The sequence below is a fragment of the Pogona vitticeps genome, chromosome 7 (genome assembly GCF_051106095.1).
Source record: "Pogona vitticeps strain Pit_001003342236 chromosome 7, PviZW2.1, whole genome shotgun sequence".
Taxonomy (NCBI): Eukaryota; Metazoa; Chordata; class Lepidosauria; order Squamata; family Agamidae; genus Pogona; species Pogona vitticeps.
Window position 1 is genome coordinate 13,263,510 of NC_135789.1, and position 19,196 is coordinate 13,282,705.

General features: G+C 53.1%; 2 protein-coding genes across 4 annotated transcripts in view; both read left to right on the forward strand.

Moving 5' to 3' along the window:
* The first annotated feature begins 20 nt into the window (after positions 1–20).
* On the forward strand, positions 21–7,291 carry CALR3 (calreticulin 3). 3 transcript variants are annotated; one of them, XM_072977919.2, is made up of 9 exons: positions 24–188; positions 951–1,052; positions 3,497–3,700; positions 4,262–4,356; positions 4,820–5,029; positions 5,600–5,713; positions 5,795–5,938; positions 6,286–6,378; positions 7,017–7,291. In XM_072977919.2, exons 1-9 carry the CDS (start codon positions 86–88, stop codon positions 7,146–7,148), a joined length of 1,197 nt encoding a protein of 398 aa, XP_072834020.2. In that variant the 5' UTR covers positions 24–85; the 3' UTR covers positions 7,149–7,291. The 3 variants fall into 3 exon arrangements, with proteins under 3 accessions (XP_078235160.1, XP_072834020.2, XP_072834019.2); XM_078379034.1 differs by lacking the exon at positions 5,600–5,713 and having other exon boundaries at positions 21–188; XM_072977918.2 differs by lacking the exon at positions 24–188 and having other exon boundaries at positions 246–1,052.
* Positions 7,292–10,381: 3,090 nt separating this feature from the next.
* The window catches only part of EPS15L1 (epidermal growth factor receptor pathway substrate 15 like 1), a 30,414-nt gene continuing 21,599 nt past the window's right edge, over positions 10,382–19,196 (forward strand). Inside the window, 6 exon segments of the mRNA XM_078379032.1 lie at positions 10,382–11,513; positions 12,580–12,621; positions 12,844–12,933; positions 13,362–13,409; positions 13,711–13,806; positions 14,821–14,877. Of these exon segments, the coding sequence (XP_078235158.1) occupies positions 11,280–11,513; positions 12,580–12,621; positions 12,844–12,933; positions 13,362–13,409; positions 13,711–13,806; positions 14,821–14,877 (567 nt within the window). The 5' untranslated portion in view covers positions 10,382–11,279.

Consider the following 19,196-nt stretch of genomic DNA (forward strand, 5'->3'; position numbering starts at 1 on the left):
CCTGCTCCGGGGGGGGGGAACCAAAGGCGGGGCGGGAGTGAGAGGCCGCGCGTCCAATGGGAGCGTCGTCCTCGTCCCCGTCCCGATGGGCCTGTGGGGGCTGCTGGCCGTCGCCTGGCTGGTCGCCCTCCACCCGCCATTTCTCGCCCGCGGTGCCGTTTATTTCCGGGAACAGTTCCTGGACGGAGGTGGGGGGGCGGCGGGGGGGTGGGACACGTGTTCAGCGGGGGGGTGAGACACGTGTTCAGCCGTAGGCTAGATGTCGCGGGGAGAGCTCGTGGGAAGTCGCCCTCTCCTCCCTCAGACGGCCCTGAAGTCATCATAAACCCCGGATTAGTTATCCGCGGATTCATTTATCCGCGGGCTGCGTCGTTTAAAAGGACCCCCCCTAAAAAGACAACGGAGGTCGTGTCCGTGGGATCAGTATCCGCGGAACAACTTGTCCGAGATCTAGAATGATTTTAAAAAATCCAAATAATGCTGACGGTCCCTCTTATCCAAATAAAGGATTAGAAGCCTTGAAACTACTGTACTGTAAATCTTTGAAATCTATACATTTTTAAAAAGGGGATCTTACCCGAACTGGCCACTAGAGGGGGGCAGAGACCAGGCGATGGGTGGCACGAGCTATTAAAACAGCATTTGCTCTCATCCGCGTTTTTCAGCACCCACAGGGCGGGTTTGAAACCTGGATACTGGGTTTGCTCTGTGTCTGCAGAGCCAATAGACTGGTTTGGGGTCTCCATACGTTATTTGTATGCCAGCATCCTTCCCCCCAAGATGGCATACCAGAACCCACCCATCCCCTGCCTGCCCCGATGCCAGGGAGAGGCTCTTGGTGGTGGCAGTGAGGAAGCTTCCTCCAACTAGGAAATCCATTTCGGGAGTCTGGGAGCAGCCCCGGGAGGTCGTTCTGTCGGGTGACCCTGCTTTTTCTCATTCTCTCACAGGCAAGTGGCAGGCGCGGTGGGTGCCGTCCCATCACCGGTCCGACTATGGGACGTTCAGACTGGCCACCGGGAAGCTTTACAGCGACCGTGACTTAGACAAAGGTTTGGACATCATCTCTGAGATGCAGCTGATGCTCCAGTCCCAGTTCTTTCTAGTCAGGATCAGGGAGGGAAGACCTTTCAACGCAGAGGCCAAATGGAAACACCTGGGGCTTCTTTGGGGAGATGTTCTGGGGTGGAGCGCCCCCCCAAAAGCCCCTTGCCAACATCAGGCCTTTTCTAGAGATGTAAAATATCAGAAAATGTCAATTTTATTCCAGAAAAAAAAATGGAAATGAATATGGGTGTCTTTGTTCCTGGAAAAGCAAAATGAAAATTTTGTGGAATTTGTACCTCTTCGAGGCCTAATGGTTTGCGTCCAAACCTCTGGGAAGGCCCTGAAAAAAACTGATAGCTGTGCAAACATGGGGAAGCCGCCAGCAAAGAGGTGGAAGTGCCAGCTGCTCATTCATTCGGCGCATCAGAGGAACACAGTCATCAGCTGAAGCGCAGACAGGGCCCAAAGAGAAGCCATGTGGTTAAGAGGGAAAAGCGATTCCCCCCTTTATAAGGCCAGGGTGTAAAATGCAAAGCATTGCAAGCTACATTTTAAACAATTATAGGTGCTGTCATTTTTCTGCCCTAAGACCCCTTATGAATCCACTGAGTCACTTATTTATTTATGTATTTATTTATGTACTTATGTATTTATGTATTTATGTATGTATGTATGTATGTATGTATTTATTTATTTATTTATTTATTTATTTATTTATTTATTTATTTATTTATTTATTTATTTATTTAATCTATTTATACCCCACCTATCTGGTTATTTCAACCACTCTAGGCGCCTTACAACATGAAGTACCACACAAATATAAAAATTTATAGCACAATTACACAATTCAGCAAGATGGAAAGCATATAATATAAATCAAATAAGAAAATAAGGGGGAAGAAAATCGGGAATTAACTGGGGGGGAGGCCTGCCTAAACATTCAAGTTTTTAACTGATTTTTAAAAGTACCCAGCGAGGGAGCCGAGCGAATTTCCGGAGGCAGATGGTTCCAGAGGCGAGGAGCCACCGCCGAGAAGGCCCGGTTTCTTGTTTTTTCCTTCCAGGCCTCCCTCGGCGTCAGGCTCCTCAGCCTCACCTCCTGACTTGCACGTCTGACACGGGTAGAACTAGGTGGGAGTAAGCGTTCCGCCAAGTATCAAGGCCCTAAACCGTTTAGGGCTTTGTAGGTAAGCATCAAAACTTTAAAGTCAACGCTGAATCGAATGAGCAGCCAATGCAGCACGGCCAGAATGGGAGAAATATGGTGGTGTTTTCTCACTCCGCTAAGGAGTCTGGCCGCCGCATTCTGCACCACTTGAAGTTTCCGCGTCAACTTCAAAGGCGAGCCCCACGTAGATCGCGTTACAGTGGTCTAATCTCGACATTACAAGCGCATGGACCAAGGTGGTGAGCGCCCCCACATCGAGATAGGGTCGCAGCCGGGCTATCCGCCAAAGGTGGAAAAAGGCAGTGCGGACCATGGACGTCACCTGAGTCTCCATGGTGAGCGTCGGGTCCAGATGGCTCTTTGCGGCAAGGGTCGCCCCCCCCAAATGAGAGGGAGTCACTCAGCCTGCCAACCGTGGGGGCACCCACCCTCAGAACCTCCGTCTTGTCTGGGTTCAGCCCATTTTCCTGCATCCATTGCAGTACGGCCCACAGGCAGCGCTGAAGGGACAGGACGGCATCACCTGCAGTTGGAAGAAAGGAGATATAGAGCTGGGTGTCATCAGCATACTGATGACACGATGCCCCACATCCCCTGATGACCCCACCCAGCGGCCTCATATAGATGTTAAACAGCATTGGGGAGATAATCGACCCCTGTGGAATCCCACAATTCAGACTCCACGGGGCCGAAATACTCTCCCCAAGCTGTACTCTCTGGGGTCGGTCCTCCAGGAAGGAACGGAGCCAATCTAATACCAAGCCACCAATTCCCACCTCGGAGAGTCTCCCCAGGAGGATACCGTGGTCGACGGTATCAAAGGCCGCCGAGATGTCGAGGAGGACCAACAGAGATGTTTTACCCGTCAGCCTCCCTCAACAGGTCATCGTACAGGGCGATAAATGGCATCTCCATACCGTGCCGTGGCCTGAAGCCCGACTGAAACGGATCCAGGGCCTGAATGCAGTAAAAAACAACACAGAACCCCCTATTTACATTTCCATGGTGTATTTATCAGGAGTAGGCTCTAGAGGGAGCCAGAGACCATGCCATGTATAGCGTTTGCTGTAATCCACATTTTTCAGCGTCCGCAGAGGGGCTTAGAGCCGATCCCCCATGGAGACAACATTGCTACTGTACTTTATGATTCCTTTTAATAAATCCTAGTGTCTTTCTTTGTTTTTTTTTAAAGTAGTTCTTGTTTTTAATTAACAAAATGCACCGCAGTTTTGGTTCAGGCGTCCAAAACGGTTTCACACCGTGTGATCTGTCTCCTAGGTCTCCAGACCAGTGAGGATCTTAAGTTCTACGCCATCTCATCACGATTTAAACCCTTCAGCAATGAAGGGAGACCTTTAGTGATTCAGTATACGGTGAAACACGAGCAGAGGATCGACTGCGGTGGTGGATATGTGAAAATCTTCCCTTCCAGCCTCGATCAAAAAAACATGAGTGGCGAATCTCCATACTATGTCATGTTTGGTGAGCTGATTTAACTGGAGATAACTCAAGGCACGTCATTTTTCTATTACAAGAAAAAGTCTCAGAATTATATGTTTCTTATGACAAAGTTCCCAGAACTGGCCACTAGAGGAAGCCAGAAACCATGCTGTGTATAACAATCACTGTTAAAGAGTGTTCACTATGTATAATCTGCTTTTTAAAGAATCCACGGGATGCTTGGAACCAATCTCGAGCGGATACAATGGTCTTACGGTACATTCTGGAGTGTAAATAAGTCTCTAAGGCATATTTGGAGATTGTACTCATTATCAGATATGCAATTGTTAAACCACTGAAAAACAGAGAGGGCTTGTCTTTCCTTCCATGGGTCTAATAAAAATATGCAGCTGCAGATCTTGGCCTGTGATTTGATCGGGACCAGAACTGGATGGGGCTTCTTCATTCTTTTGTTTTGTTTTGTGTAGGGCTGCCGGAGAGAGTAGGAAAATTTACATTTTAACTTACCAAACGATAAACCTGGTCCGAAAGTGTTTGAAAGCATTCCACGGGACAGGAAAAGCTGACCGTTCTGTCTTTCAGGGCCTGATATATGCAGTTCTGATACAAAGAAAGTCCACGCCATTTTGAACTACAAGAACAAATTTCATCCCATCAAGAAGCCGATTCGCTGCATCGTAAGTGCTGGGAAACCTTGGCGGTAGGACCCCTGTCTCTTGCAGGTGATCGGTCCCGAGCCCCCCCCCCCCCCCGAGTAGCCAGTTCTGGTAACTTCATCTTTAGAAATGTATATTTGAATGATTTTTCTTTTAATGTTTTCAGGTGGCGGATAAGTAGATCAGTGGATATGGATTCTGTGGATAGGCGGGTCCCCTGATATTTCTAGGATTTTTCTTTTAATAAGTTTCATTTTTTCAGACCCCGGATAAGTCCATTTGCGGGTCCCGATCCCATGGGTACAGAAGTCCTAGTGTTGTCCTTGGGTTCCTCCCGGGGAGCAGAGCAAACTCTAGTGCTTCTGTGCCGCCCCATAGTAGATAGGGGGCATATCTCTCCTTCCCTCCTGGAAGGTCTTTTGTCCACGTCTGCGATGATGACACCTGACGGCCTCTCTCTCTCCCCTTCCCCGCTTTGGCCCAGGTGGACGGCTTCACACATTTGTACACCTTGGTGTTAAACCCAGACCACACGTATAAGGTGAAGATCGACAACCGAGTGGTGGCATCGGGCTTCTTGGAGGAGGATTGGGATCTGCTGCCCCCGAGGACCATCGATGACCCGGCCGTGGAAAAGCCCGAGGACTGGGAGGAGGAGGAGGAGGTGGATGATCCGGAAGACCAGAAGCCGGAGGTGAGCTGAGGATAAACCGTGTCCTTGGGTTTCCTGGAGTCGGAGGTGGCCGGCGAAACCATTCAGTGCCTGCTGGGGAGAAGGGACACCAAAGGCAGAACCCTCTCTGAGAAATGCCGATGCAAGCCGGAGGTTGAAGATTTCTAGCATGAGTCAGATTTCTCTCTGCCCCGGTCATTTGTTCCACTCTTGGGCCGCTGTTACAGGGAGAACATTTATTTCCCCCCCCCCAAAAAAAATGCCTTTTCAAAATCCGCCTTTGCCTTCTTTTAGCCATACCCCGTTGTCACGGGTTACTATGGGCAGACCCTGTGGGTCCCGAACCCTTCAAGGCTCTATAGGCCAAAACCCATACTTTGAATCTAGATATAGAAACAAACCCAGACCCGCAGCCAGAATCAGGCAGAGATGTGGATCTTCGTTCCTTCCCTTCGCTTCTTTCGCCCTATTCTGGACCCATGCTGCTTTTGCCCTCACCCCCATCTACTTTTTAAAAATGGATTTAAATTTAACGGCTCTCTCTCTCTCTCTCCCCTCCCCCCGCCTCCCGGCTCTACTCTCCTGCAAAAGGACTGGGACATTCCAGAATTCCTTGTGGACACGAGCGCCGAGAAACCGAAAGGCTGGGAGGAAGTGAAGGAGGGCGACTGGCAGCCGCCTCTCCTGCCAAACCCACTGTACAGAGTAGGGGGCCTTTCGATGCCAGGTGGCTTTGATGGGGGGGTCCTTGGGAAGCATCCTCTGACCCCGCGTGGTTTCTTCCAGGGCGAGTGGCGGCCCCGGAAAATCCCGAATCCCAAATACAAAGGCGCTTGGCCCCATCCTCAAATTGCGAACCCGGAATACGAGCCCGACGTGAACCTTTCTGTCTACAAAGACATTGGCGTCCTCGGGCTGGACCTGTGGCAGGTTGGTGGCGTTCGGTTTTCTCGTTCCTTCGACTCCATGGGGCCGATGGGTCACGACTCTCCAGCCCGCCCCCTCCACATCAAGGCGCAGGATCCGTATCCTCTGATCGAGTCATCCAAAGTCTGAAAATAGGAAAAGGAAAATCCCAGAAATATAGATTTCTAAAGAGGGCGTTACCAGAGCTGGCCACCAGATAGCGCCAGAGACCATGCGATGCATCGCGTTTGCTATAATTACATTTTTCAGCATCTGCGGGGGGGGGGGGTGTTGTCCATGGAACCAATCCCCCCACAGGGATTCCACATTCTTACTATGTCAAGATGCTGTTTTCTCTTTCCGAACTGCAGGTGAGATCCGGAACCATTTTCGATAATTTCCTGATCACAGACGATGAAGACTATGCAGAAGATTTTGGCGAGGAAACGTGGAGGGAGACTCAGGTACCCCGGGCGTGTTTCAAGGCATTGCCATTCCCGCCGTGGCTGTCCTTCACTTGGTTCCCAGGATCCGAGAAGCACAGTGTTGGAAGGGAGGCCGTGTAAGGCCATCCAGTCTAACCCCCTGCTCAAGGCAGGGACCCCAAACCCAAGCAGATCCAACAGACGGATCTGTTTGGTTTCTGGATTGCCGCCCGCATGGGAGCCCTCATCACCGCCTCCCGAGATCATGGGTCCCATTGTCGTACTGCTCTAACCATTAAGACGTTTTTCCGGATCTTCAGCCAAAATTTAGCTTCCTTCAACCTATGATGATGCCCCCTGTGCTCTGGGATGATGGAGAACAGATCCTGCCTGTCTGTCAGATGACCTTTCAAGGATTTGAAAATCATTATCCTATCTCCTCTCAAAAGGGGAAAATTTGGCCTCTAGGTCTCCTGAAGTTGCAGCCAGAGACCTCAACTACTGTACTGAGCTACCGGCCATCATTTTAGATCTGTAGAGCTGGAAGGAACCCTCTCATTAAGCCAATATTTCAGGGGTCATAAACTTTTTTTTTCTTCTGTTTTGCTTCCAAAGGCAACAGAGAACCAACCGACTGATGTCGGTTCTCTTCCTGCTTTCTCTCTTCAATCTTGCAGGAGGCGGAGCAGAAGATGAATCAGCAGCAAACTGAGGAAGAGAAGAGGAGGAAACAGAGGATGGCAAAGAAGAAGGAAAGGCCCCAGAAGAAGAAGCCGCTGGGGAGTGCGGTTCAGAAGGACGAGCTCTGATTTCCCTTTGATTGTAACAAAAGATCGCTCGTAAAGAAACGTTCAGCGTTAGGGGTTATGTTTATTTTGTTCCAGTGGTTGGTGTCTATTCCATTTGTGACCGAGTTCTGGAAATGTTCAATAAATGTGTGTTGGTTTTGAAATTCCTATCTAGTTCAGGTCCAGTGGCATTTCATGGATGAAAAGGAGAGGTTGGGATATATATGCCAACCAGAGGTTGGGAGTTCGAATCCCCCATTGGTCCTCCTTGGACAGGGGCTGGACTGGATGATCTCTAGAGGGTCCCTTCCAGCTCTGCAGATCTAGAATGATGATGATGATGATGATGATGTAGGAGGGTGGGGGGGGGAGAGTGTCAGGTGGCTGGGCTCCACCTCCTGTCTTAGGGCTATATGTAAATTTGGGGGGGGGGCATCCTGCAGTCCCCTGAAGACCAATGGACCAATCCGAGTCCGTCTACTAACTGAGCCTCAGAAAAATTACATTCTGATTGTGTCCATGAAATTGAAGTGGAAAAGGAATAGGGGTGGGGGAAAGACCAAAGTTTAACTAACAAATCCCTGTCCGTCTGAGCAGGGATGGCTCCACATCCCCTTCCAAGGGCTCCTCCTGTGCCAACTGTATAAGGGTTGGGGGGGGCATCATCATCATCCCCCCTGGGTGAGGCTGCAGACCCCAAGGAGGGCGACCCGTGGGAGGGAAATGCAGCCCACCTCTGGCCACGAGCAGGAATGGCCAGACGGCGCCTTGCTCCCAAGGGAGCCGGGAATGATGGGATTTGTAATCCCCGCTCCACGGGTGCCTGGAGGCAAAGGAAAAAGGAAGGGGGGCGCCTTCCTCTCCGCGGCGGTGGACTCCGCTCCCAAGCGCTTCTCCCTCCAGGACGATCCCCGGAGCCCCGAGGATCTCGGCGGCCCAAGGGTGCCTCTGAGCATCTGCAGAGCGCTCCTCCCTCCTCCGCCTCTTCGCTCCCCGGGCGGGCGCTTCCCTATCAGGGCCGCCAGGGGGAGCGCCCGCCGTACCTCCGCCAATCAGCGGGCCAAGCGGGCGGGCGAAAGCCACGCCCCTCCCGCGGCCGCCTCTGGCCACGCCCCTCCCAGGAGGAGGAGGAGGAAGATGGCGGCGCTCGGACCCCTCGGCGGCGGGGGCGGCGGCGCGCAGGTAGGGGAGGGAGAAAGGGGGCCGGTGGGGGAGGGGGAGGGGCAGGAGCCCGGCAAGGGGGGGAGAGGCTCGGGGGGGGGGACCCCTCTGAAAAGCTGCTTCCCCCCGCCCTGCGGAAACGGAGGAAGGGGCTCCCCTCCCCCCTCCAGCGGGGTCTTGGCCCCCCTTCCCGGGGGGGCAAGGTGCGAGGAGGTGAGACCCCCCTCACGCCCAGGAGGGTCTTTTTTAGGAGGGGGGGTGGGGAGGAGAGGGGGAGGGGAGAGCCCCCCTCTCCCCCCGCCAAGAGGGGACAGGACAGCGTGAGGGATGTGGGAGGGAGGGAGGGGCGGAGGGGGTGTCCCCGAAAAGTGGCTCCTTGGGGGGGTCTCGGAGAGGGAAGGGGAGGGGGCGCCCCCCCTGCAGGAGGGTCCCCCTTGGGAGCGCTGGAGGGGGCTCCCCATCCGATGGGACCAGGGTGGGGGGCAGGGCAGGCCCCACCCCACCCCTTCCCTTTTTCTTTAGGCCTCTTAGGGAGGCACTTCGTGGGGGGGCTCCCCTCCAGCCAAGGGGGCCTCACGGGGGGCCCCACCCTCCTCCCCAGGCCCCCTTGGCTGGAGGGCTGTAGAGGTGGGGAGGCCAAGGCACCTTCTCTGACTTTGGGGGGGGGGTTGCTTCAGGACAAGAAGGTTACTTTTTTTCGGGGGGGGGGGGTCCTTGACAGAAAGATAAACGAGGAGGAGGAAGAGGATGGTGATACTGATGATGATGGTGATGATGATAGCAGGGCAGGGGTCATGGCAGAAAACTGAAGCCCCACTGTTGCCCCAAGGGAGGGGTTCGGGGAGGGAGGGGGTGAGACGGGCCTGCAGGTCACCCCACCTTTTCTAATTTCCGAGTCTTCCCCACCACCACCACCACCACCGTGCGTGTGTGTGTGTGTGTGTGTGTGTGTGTGTGTGTGTGTGTGTGTGTGTGTGTGTGTGTGTGTGTGTGTGTGTTGTGTGCGCGCGCGCGTGTGCACTTTAATAAAAGACCTTCTTAAGGGGCTAAAGCTGGAAAATAGAGGCTTTTCTCTCTCCCCCGCCCCACATGCCCCTCCCTGGGCCCTTTTCTCCTATAGGCACAGACCTGCTGGTTTTAATGCCCCCCAATCCCCCCCCCCCAAATGTCAAGGAAGAAGGGCATTGCTGGGTCCCCAAAGATGCTTCAGCAGATGGGACTTCGCCCGAGTCCCAAGGCCGAGTTCAACCCCCCCCCCCGCAGGGTGAGCCGCAGAGCCTGGACCAGGGCAGGGTGAGGGAAAGCCAGCTGTCTCTCTCGTTCCCCTTTTCCGGTGGGTGGTCTTGGCCTTGCAGGGGGGGGGGAGGCCTGCCTGGATGTCCTGCCGGAGACCGAGGGAGGCTTTCCTGCCAGGAAGGGAAGGAGCAAAGAGGAGCCTCCCTCGGCGACGGGGCCGGCCTGACTGAGGTGCCGTGTCACGGATGGGGTGGGGTTCTCTGCCATCTTCCGGGGCGAACCCGCTCCTGGCCTGAGTTGCGCGGATCATTCGTTTCCCTTTCCCCCCCTTTTTTTTTCTGGATCTCGTTGCAATTCATGAGCCTGGCAGTGTATAGGCGCTACGGTTATATTTCATTCATTCATTCATTCATTCAATCAGTCATGTATTGGGGCCACTACCAATTCCTGACAGATGGTCTCCCTATGGGAGGCGGGAGGTAGAGCATCATCCTCTTAGATCTGCGGAGCTGGAAGGGACCCTCAAGATCATCCAGTCCAGCCCTTGGCCGGGAAGCCCGGTGGGGAGACTCGAACTCCCAACCTCAGGCTCTGCAACCTAGAGCTTTTCAGCAGGTCATAGAAAGGGCTAGCCACGCGTGAAAATGGGGAAATCTGCACCGAGCGTCATCTGTGGGTCTCGGAGCGAAGGCGTGGGGCAGCGGTGTGTGCCCGCAGCTCAGCCCCGTGGTCTCTGCTGTGGCGCGCATTGGGATTGAGTGCCCACCACTGCCAAAGGGCGGATTTCCAGCCCCCCACCCCTCTATTTTTGGACCGGGACCCAATTCCTCAGAGCCCTGAATGCGGCTTCTGCCGGAGCTGATTGGTATTCCTAAAAAGTTGAGCGGCTGGCGTCTGCGAGAGAAAGCCGCTCCGTCTTGGCTCGGAGCGCAGGAAAGGCCGGAGCTGGGCCCGGCCCAGATGGCGAGCCGTGGCGGGCAGCCGGCGGCTTGTGAATTGCTCTTTTCAGAAGCTTTCCTGGGTGGATGGCTTGAGGGGGGGAGCCTTGCGTCCCTCTCGGGAGCCCTCATAAATCCCAAGCTCCCGGAGAGAAGGACAGGCAGGATCCTTCTGGCTTTCCTCCTTTCCTTTCGGCCTCTCGCTGCTTTTACATTTCGAACGAATTTCAGCCCCTGGCATCCAGTTTTTCGGAGAAAATGAAAAAAAGAACAGATGTGCCAGCAGAAGGCTTTGAGCTTTCTCCCTGGCTGGTTTTCGTTTCCTGCGAGGTAGCAAGTCGGAGGATGCTTAGAGCAGCCGTTCGCCAACTTTTTCAAATCTCCAACCCCTTTTTATAAAAGCCGAAAATCCTGCAAACCCAATCTGAAAGACCAAGAAAGAAATTATTTAACAAAGGCTACGGTGCGTATAAAGCAAAACCTCCCCCCCCTCCAAAAAAAATCTTTGCAACCCTTTTCAGTGGCAAAACGTGGAGAACCATGGGACCACTGTATCCACAGTGTATTGGCTCCAAACACTCCCTCCCCACGGATGCTGAAAAACGCGGATTATAGTGAACGCTACGCAGTGTATGATCTGTGGCTCCCTCGAGTGGCCAGTTCTGGTCACTTCATCATTAGAAAATATACGTTTGGAGTATTTTTCGTTTAATGTTTTCAGGATCAGTGAATCAGCCGATCCTGGTCCCACAGATAAGGGAGATTCTGCTGTATATATGGAGAGAATGCTCCCGGGTTGTCTTTGAAATCTCGTGTAATGGCTTTCTTGTTCCTGACGCTCCAATCACGCTTAATTGGGTGGAGGTTGGAATTTCTGGATTTTGACCTTTCCGGTTCCCCTAATAATCCCGTGCTGAGTTTCTGGGCTCGGTGGAAAGCTTTTTCAGCACTGCTTTTGACGGCTGGCTTCCGAACAGCTCCGGCGGATCAATTATCTGATGTCCTTTCCCCGGGGAAGCAGAGGCGTTACCTTTTAAATTTCCTGGAGGTGGTGAGCATTGACCTTGGAGAACACCTTAAAGAACATTTTTTTCTCTCTGTTGACAATGGTACAAAAAGCCAGCGAAGGACGAGTCAGGTGGCACCTTTTTCCGACTGCCTGAGATAAGGAAAACTTGGTGGTGCTACTCGGAAGAGGTGGGAGAGGCCAAAGAAGGGGGGGGCAATGGTGGGTAACTTTGGTAAGACTGGGGTGCGCGTTTCTGCTGGATAAGTCTTTTGGGGTGGGACGGGCCACCCTAAAGGGTCAAGAAAGGGAATCAGAAGACCCGTCTGATAGGGATGATTCTCGATGCCAAAAGTTCAGAAGTCTCGTGTAGCCCAAGTAGAAAAAGACAGACAGAAAGGACTGGGCAGGTTTTGTCTTGAGAAAAAAAGACGGAGGGGAGACAAGGGAGCTCTTTTCAAAGACCTGAAAGGTGGTCCTCCGTAGAGGATGGGCAGGATTCGTCCTCACCCCCCCCCGGACGGCAGGACACATCATCATAGGCTTGAGGGACAGGAAGCCAGATTTGGGCAAAATAGCAACGAAAACCTTAATTGTTAGAGCAGTACAACAACGGGAGCCGTTAACCTCAGGAGGGGGCGAGCGCTCCCACGCTAGAGAAAACGGGACCCTCCCCTCTTTCCGGTGTGCTTGGATTCGGGTTCCTGCTTTGAGCGGAGGGGGTTGGACTGGATAGCCTTAGGGGGCCCCCCTTCCAACTCAGTGATCCTATGATCCACTCTAGGAAGTTTTAAGGATTTGCTTTTTATGTTTGCTGGGCAATTTTAAAAAAAATATTTTTTTTGGTTGGATTCGTCCAAAGGAATCTGGGACCACATTCAAACCCCCATCTGAGGTGCATGGGGGGGGGCCTCATCCGTTCTGCACGCCATCCTCTGCCCCTGATCTCCTGCTGCCCCATGTCTTCCAAAACCTGGGGTGGGGGCCCCTCTGCTCGGTGTCTCCTGGGGCTGTGGCGCCCAGCCGCCTCTGTTACAGGGGGCTCCAGCCAGTCCTGTCCGCTGCGGAGCTGGGACTCACCCTGATTTTCTCCTTCTTCTTTTCTGTCCAGCTCTCCACCACGAACCCGTTGTACGAGACCTATTACAAGCAGGTAAGGGCTGCCCGTTTTTTGCCTCTCCCGCCGTCCTCGGGAGGGGGGTGTCTCCGAGTGTGACGAAAAAGGAGAACTAGTCGGCAAGGGAAGAAGCGGGATGTGGGAGGGAAGCCCCCTAGCGCAGTGGGGCTGTCCCCACGGCCGCCGCCACCATTAGAAACCTGTTCCTTGTTGCCTTTTGGTGGGACCTCTGCTCAGACATTGGTGTGCGTTTCGCAGGTGGATCCAGCTGGCACCGGGCGAATCGGAGCCAGCGATGCGGCCCTTTTCTTGAAGAAGTCAGGCTTGGCAGATGCTGTTCTTGGGAAGGTATGTTGGGCGTGATCCCCCAGAAGGGGCAAGTGTGACACACACATACACACACACAGCCCCCCCCCCGAAACACAGACTCGAACCCACTGTTTGCTGCTTCTCAGCGTAGAACTGTCCTTTCTGGATCTTTCTAATGCCAAGAGGATGGGGAGCAGAGGGTTGGCTCTGCAGACCCTAAGGGACATGGATACCGATCCCGCGGATGGGGAAGGGCTTCTACGGATTGCTTTTCTATTTAAAAGCCGCAATGAAGGTTTCTATATATGCAAAACACGGAATCTAAATATTTTATGGGAACCTTGGGTGGACCCAAGGCCAGTGTTCTTCTCTTGGGGCCACACGAGGATCCTGCACCCTTGAGACGAGGCCAGGCTAAAGAACCAGAATAGATTGGATGTATCGGTGTTGAATTTGTGTCTCCTCAGATATGGGACTTGGCAGATCCCGAAGGCAAAGGATTCTTGGACAAACAGGTGTGTGAGCCTTCCTTCCATCATCAGCTTCCTTCCTTCCTTCCTTCCTTCCTTCCTTCCTTCCTTCCTTCCTTCCTTCCTTCCTTCCTTCCTTCCTTCCTTCCTTCCATCCATCCATCCATCCATCCATCCATCCATCCATCCATCCATCCATCCATCCATCCATCCATCCATCCATCCATCCATCCATCAGCTTCCTTCCAGAGCGCTGGGCGGCCTGTGGGAGGGCTGTCCTTTCTTCTCAGAAACCTGGTGAACTGAAGGCCCTTCTCTCCCTCCCTCTCTCTCTTTTCACCCCCAGGGATTCTTCATTGCACTGCGACTGGTGGCATGCGCGCAGAGCGGCCACGATGTCAGCCTCAGCAGCCTCAGCTTGCCGTTGCCGCCTCCGAAATTCGTAAGCATCGACATTTTTTTAAATAAAAAAAATATTCAAATCAGAGCTTCTCTTTTCTGCATGGGATGCAACGGGGGTTTTCGTAAGGGGTCCGAAAACGTCCCCACACGTCTCCATTCAGGGAATCCAGCTTGACAGGTGAATGCATGGGAGGCCCTGGACTGTGGCTCTCCTGGGAGCAAGGCCTGAACCTGGAAAGTTTAAAGCCCAGCTCGGCCTCATTCCAGCCAAGCTTCTTTTTCCTGCTCAAGGCCGAGCTCCGAGCTTTCATCCTCTGGTGGAGCTAAGGCCAAGCTAAGCCCCCAGAAACTTTCCGTGTGAGGCCTTTCTCCTGGGCGAGTCACATTTAAGGATCTGGAATGGGTTTGTCTCTCGAGTACACCTTCCAGAACGGAGACGCATGGAATTTGTAGTCCAAAAACACAACTTCAAAGGGTTTTCCCTTCCGTCCTTATTGGTGTTGGGAAACTTTGCGTCTTATGGCATTTGCTGAATGTTTTTGTGTGTCTGAAACTTGTGCATAGAGGGTTTAAGAGGTTAGCCTTAGGGATTCTCACTCAGCCATGGGTCTTGTTGTGCGGCCTTGGGCTAGACCCATACGCTCGGCCCCCTAATCTCATTTGGTTCTTTCTTGTGGGGATGAGGTACGGAGGAGATCACCCTCTTTCCGTCCACTTTGAGCTCATGGGAGGAGGTGCAAGCTAAACCAATGCCTTAATAAAGAGATGAAATACTGCAGGACCCCTATATCTACGGGTTCAGTATTCACTGATTCATTTACCCACGGTCTGAGAATGTGAAAAGCAAAATCCTAGAAATACATATTTCTAAAAATGAACGTAATAGAACTGGCCAGCGGAGGGAGTCGGAGACTGTGCTGTGTTGAGCGTTCAGTATCATCCGCGTTTCTCAGCATCCGCTGAACAGATTCCTCTGCAGATAGATGAGGTCGTACTGTAATTAAGAAGAGGGAGCTGCTCAGTGGACTTTGATGTATTGTATTTGTCATTTCAGCCCGACAGCACGAGCCCACTCCTGGTGTCTTCGTCGGATGCTCACTGGGCTGTCAGAGTGAGTGTTGAGGGATGAGCGTCCTGTCCTGTCTGCGTTGAGCTTCGGGCCCCTTCGTTTGTTGTTTCCTTTGGCTTCCAAATTTGTCTCTGTCGTGTGTTCTCACAACAAGAGGCGGAACCTATTAGTTATTTATGCCGATGTGGCCCCTCTGGTCTCCCTCCCCGGGCGCTCTTGCAAAGGATAAGGCCCTGCCCCAAGGCGCTCCCATTGCGATTTGATTGTTCGTCATGGTCCCCCCCCCCCCATTTGCCTGCCAACGCCGGCACGCGGTTACGTTCTTATTTTCGAATTTTATTCGCCTCTATCCCTAAACAGGTTCCGGCGACAAGTCCCCACCGCTCCTGTCTTGCTGGTTATAGTGTGCAAGAGAGACGATCCTTTATCTGAGCTAGTTATTTGGCTTTTGCCCCAAATGGGATGTCACTGGGGAAAAAAGCACTGGCCCAGGATTATAGCCCAAACCTCGGTGGGGGCGCAGACACACTAGCCCATGGACACCATGTGGTTGCCCAAATGACATTTGCTTTTACGGTAGGACCCCCGTACCTGTAGGAACCCTCCCCCATTAAAAATACAGTGGTGCCTCGTATTACGAATGCACCGTATAACGATGAATCCGCATAGCGATCCCTTTTCCGGGATCGCTAATGCGGAGGCATAGCGTCGGCCCCAATGGGCAAAACTCGCTTACCGATCTTCCATGTGGGGGGCCCGTTGGAAGGAGCCGCCGCCGCCGCCGCCGCCGCGAGAGTGATGCGGGGCCATGTTGGCCGGGGAGAAAAGCAGGCGGCGAGACAGGCAGGCGGAGGGAGGGAAGTGGCGCGCGCTCGTGCGTCCGCCTCCCTTCTTCGTCCTCCTCCCCCCACACTTTCCCTCTTCCTCCTCCTCTCTCTTCTGCCGCCGCTGGGGAGGAACGCAGGCAGGCAGGCAGATGGAGGAAAGGAAGTGGCACGCAGTCGTGTGTCCGCCCCTCTTTCCCTCTTCCTCCTCCTCCTCTTGCCCTCGGGCGATCAGCTGTTGCCGGACACCCGAAATGGCCGCACGTGTTTTCGCGCCCTCCCCTCGCTTACCGAGGGCGCGAAAATGGCTGCCGGACCCGGGAGCATCGCTGAACGGTGAGTTTTGGGCCGATTTGGAAAGAAAAGAAATGGCTTTTTTTGTCCCGTTCAGCGATGTTTCGCTATAGCGAAGGTTAATCCGGAACAGATTAACCTCGCTATACGAGGCACCACTGTATATGAAAAGAAAAATCCTAAAAATTAAGTATTTCTAACACTCTAAAACTGGTGCTGTTGAATGCCAGGTTTGTATCCGATAAGCTCCAAGTGATTCACGATCTTATTCTGGAGGAGGATGCAGACCTGGCATGCATAACCGAGACGTGGATTGGCGGAGAGGGGGCTCTTCCCCTAGCTCTCGCCTGTCTGCTGGGTTATGCTGTCCAGCAAGAGGGTAGACTGGAGGGGCAGGGGGGAGTAGCCATTGTTTACAAATCCATCCTGGAGGTTACTAAGTGCTCCACGGTGGTGAAGTCAGGTCTAGAGGCACTCCACATGTCGATTGGGGCCAGGGATGGTATTGGGATTTTGCTGGGTTACTGCGCTCCCCGAGACCCAGCCACTTCCCTTCTGGAGCTGGCGGACTTTGTGTCCATGGCATTGTTGAGGTCCCCGAAGCTTTTGGTTTTGGGTGATTTCAACGTTCACGCGGAGGCAGAGACCGCTGGGCCAGCTCTTGAATTCTTGGAAACCATGGCTTGCTTGAACATGTCCCAACATGTCAACGGCCCCACCCACATGGGTGGTCACATGTTAGACCTGGTTTTTTCCACCAATTGGAGCGAGTGTGGTCTGATGGTGACCAGCCTTGTGTCAGTCCCCTTGTCATGGTCAGATCACCACCTGATAAAATGTGACCTCTCAGTGGCTCTTCCCCCTCGTAGGGAGCAGGGACCTATTTCTATGGTCCGCCCTTGAAGGCTACTGGATCCTGTTGGATTCCAGGATGCCATGAGAGGTGTAACAGCTGGCCTGGCTGGCACTCCTGTTGAGGTTTTGGTTGACAGCTGGTTCACCACTGCCACCAGGGCTATAGACACGATCACGCCTAAACACCCTCGCCAACGCAGAGCTCGGCCTGCGCCCTGGTTTAACCAGGACCTTCGAGCGATGAAGCGGTTTAGGAGAAGGCTAGAGCGCAGGTGGAGGAAGAACCTGACGGATTACAATTGGATAGCTGTCAGGGTTGCAGCTAACCTCTACCTGACTACTTGTCGAACATACTTCGCTAGCCGGATAAGCGAAGCTTCAAATCAGCAGGCGGAGTTATTCCGTATAGTGCCCGACCTATCCGGAATTGGTCTGAGTGACGGGCCTCCCCCTAGTTTTTAACCGGGCCAATTTGCAGCATTTTAAAAATCTAAGGTGGAGGCCATCCGCCAGGAGCTCTCTCCTTTTTTGAATACAGTGAGTCGAGTTGAGATGTCCAGTGCTCCATCTTGCCCATTGACCCTCGATTTCTTTCAGCCTGTGATGCCAGATACTGTGGACAAAGTGCTTGATCGCTGACGGGCCACCACCTCCTCCCTTGACCCTTTCCCAGCCTGGCTAGTCAAAGCAGCCAGGCCGATAACAACAGAATGGGTCACAGTAATAATAAATGGGTCTTTACTTGAGGGCAGGTTTCCACCCGTCCTCAAGGAGACACTCATTAGGCCCATAAGAAAGAAACCTAATATGGCGGTGGGCGAAATTGGCAATTATAGGCCCATCGCCAATGTTTCTTTCATCAGCAAAGTGGTCGAGAGGGTGGTGGCCGACCAGCTTCAGCCTCATTTGGATGAAACAGATGCCCTGCATCCGTTTCAGTCGGGCTTCAGGCCATGCCACGGTACAGAGACGGCATTGGTTGCCCTGTACGATGACCTGTTGAGGGAGGCTGACGGGTAAAACATCTCTGTTGGTCCTCTTCTACATCTCGACAGCCTTCGATACCGTCAACCACGGTATCCTGAGGAGGCTCTCTGAGTTGGGAATTGGTGGCTCGGCGTTCGCCTGGCTCCGTTCCTTCTTAGAGGACCGACCCCAGAGAGTACAGCTTGGGGAGAGTGTTTCGGCCCCATGGAGTCTCAGTTGTGGGGTTCCACAGGGATCGATTATCTCCCCAATGTTGTTTAATATCTATATGAGGCCGCTGGGTGGGGTCATCAGGGGGTGTGGGGCATCATGTCATCAATATGCTGATGAGACCCAGCTCTACATCTCCTTTTCACCAACTGCAGGTGATGCCGTCCTGTCCCTCCAGCGCTGCCTGGGGGCCGTACTGCAATGGATGCAGGAAAATGGGTTGAGGCTGAACCCGGACAAGATGGAGGTTCGGAGGGTGGGTGCCCCCAGGGTTGGTGGCTTGGGTGACTTTCTCTTGTGTGGGGGGGCGGTGACTTTGGTCCGCAGCTTGGAGATTCATCTGGACCCGACACTCACCATGGAAACGCAGGTGGCGTCGGTAGTCCGTACCGCCTTTTTCCATCTCTGGCAGATGGCCCGGCTGCAACCCTATCTCGACACGGGGGTGCTCACTACCTTGGTGCATGCGCTCATAATCTCAAGGTTAGACCACTGTAACGCGCTCTACGTGGGGCTGCCTTTGAGGTTGATGCGGAAACTCCAGGTGGTGCAGAATGCGGCGGCCAGACTCCTTAGTGGAGCGAGAAAATACCAGCATATTTCTCCTATTCTGGCAGCATTGCATTGGCTGCCCATTCGGTTCTGCTTCGACTTCAAAGCTTTAATGCTCACTTACAATGCCCTAAATGGTTTAGGACTTCGATATTTGGCGGAACGCCTACTCCCACCAAGGTCTACCCGGATCACCTGAGCGAGTCAGGAGGTGAGGCTGAGGAGCCTGACGCCGAGAGAGGCCTGGAAGGAGAAAACACGAAATCGGGCCTTCTCCGCGGTAGCTCCTCGCCTCTGGAACAATCTCCCTCCAGAGATTTGCGTGGGTATCCTTCAAAATCAATTTAAAACATGGATATTTATTCAGGCCTTCCCTCCAGTCAGTTCTTGAACCTTTTCTTTTTATTTTCTTTATTCTTTATTTTTCCGTCTTGTAAATTGTTATTGGAATATACTTATGCAATAATTCTTGTTTTATTTTTATTAGTTGTTTTATGTTGTATTGGAAGCCGCCTAGAGTGGTCGCAAGACCAGATAGGCGGGGTACAAATAAAGTAAATAAATAGCAGTGAAGTTGCCAGAACTGGCCGCTAGAGGGAGCCAGAGACCATGCTATGTATAGCGTTAGCTGTGATCCAC

Bases quoted from the DNA above. Each gene is read 5' to 3' on its own strand.
- CALR3 (XM_072977918.2), top strand. From the start codon at position 758: ATGCCAGCATCCTTCCCCCCAAGATGGCATACCAGAACCCACCCATCC. The intron at 4,357-4,819 runs GTAAGTGCTGGG...GCTTTGGCCCAG, and splicing joins AGAAGCCGATTCGCTGCATC to GTGGACGGCTTCACACATTT. The intron at 5,030-5,599 runs GTGAGCTGAGGA...CTCCTGCAAAAG, and splicing joins CGGAAGACCAGAAGCCGGAG to GACTGGGACATTCCAGAATT.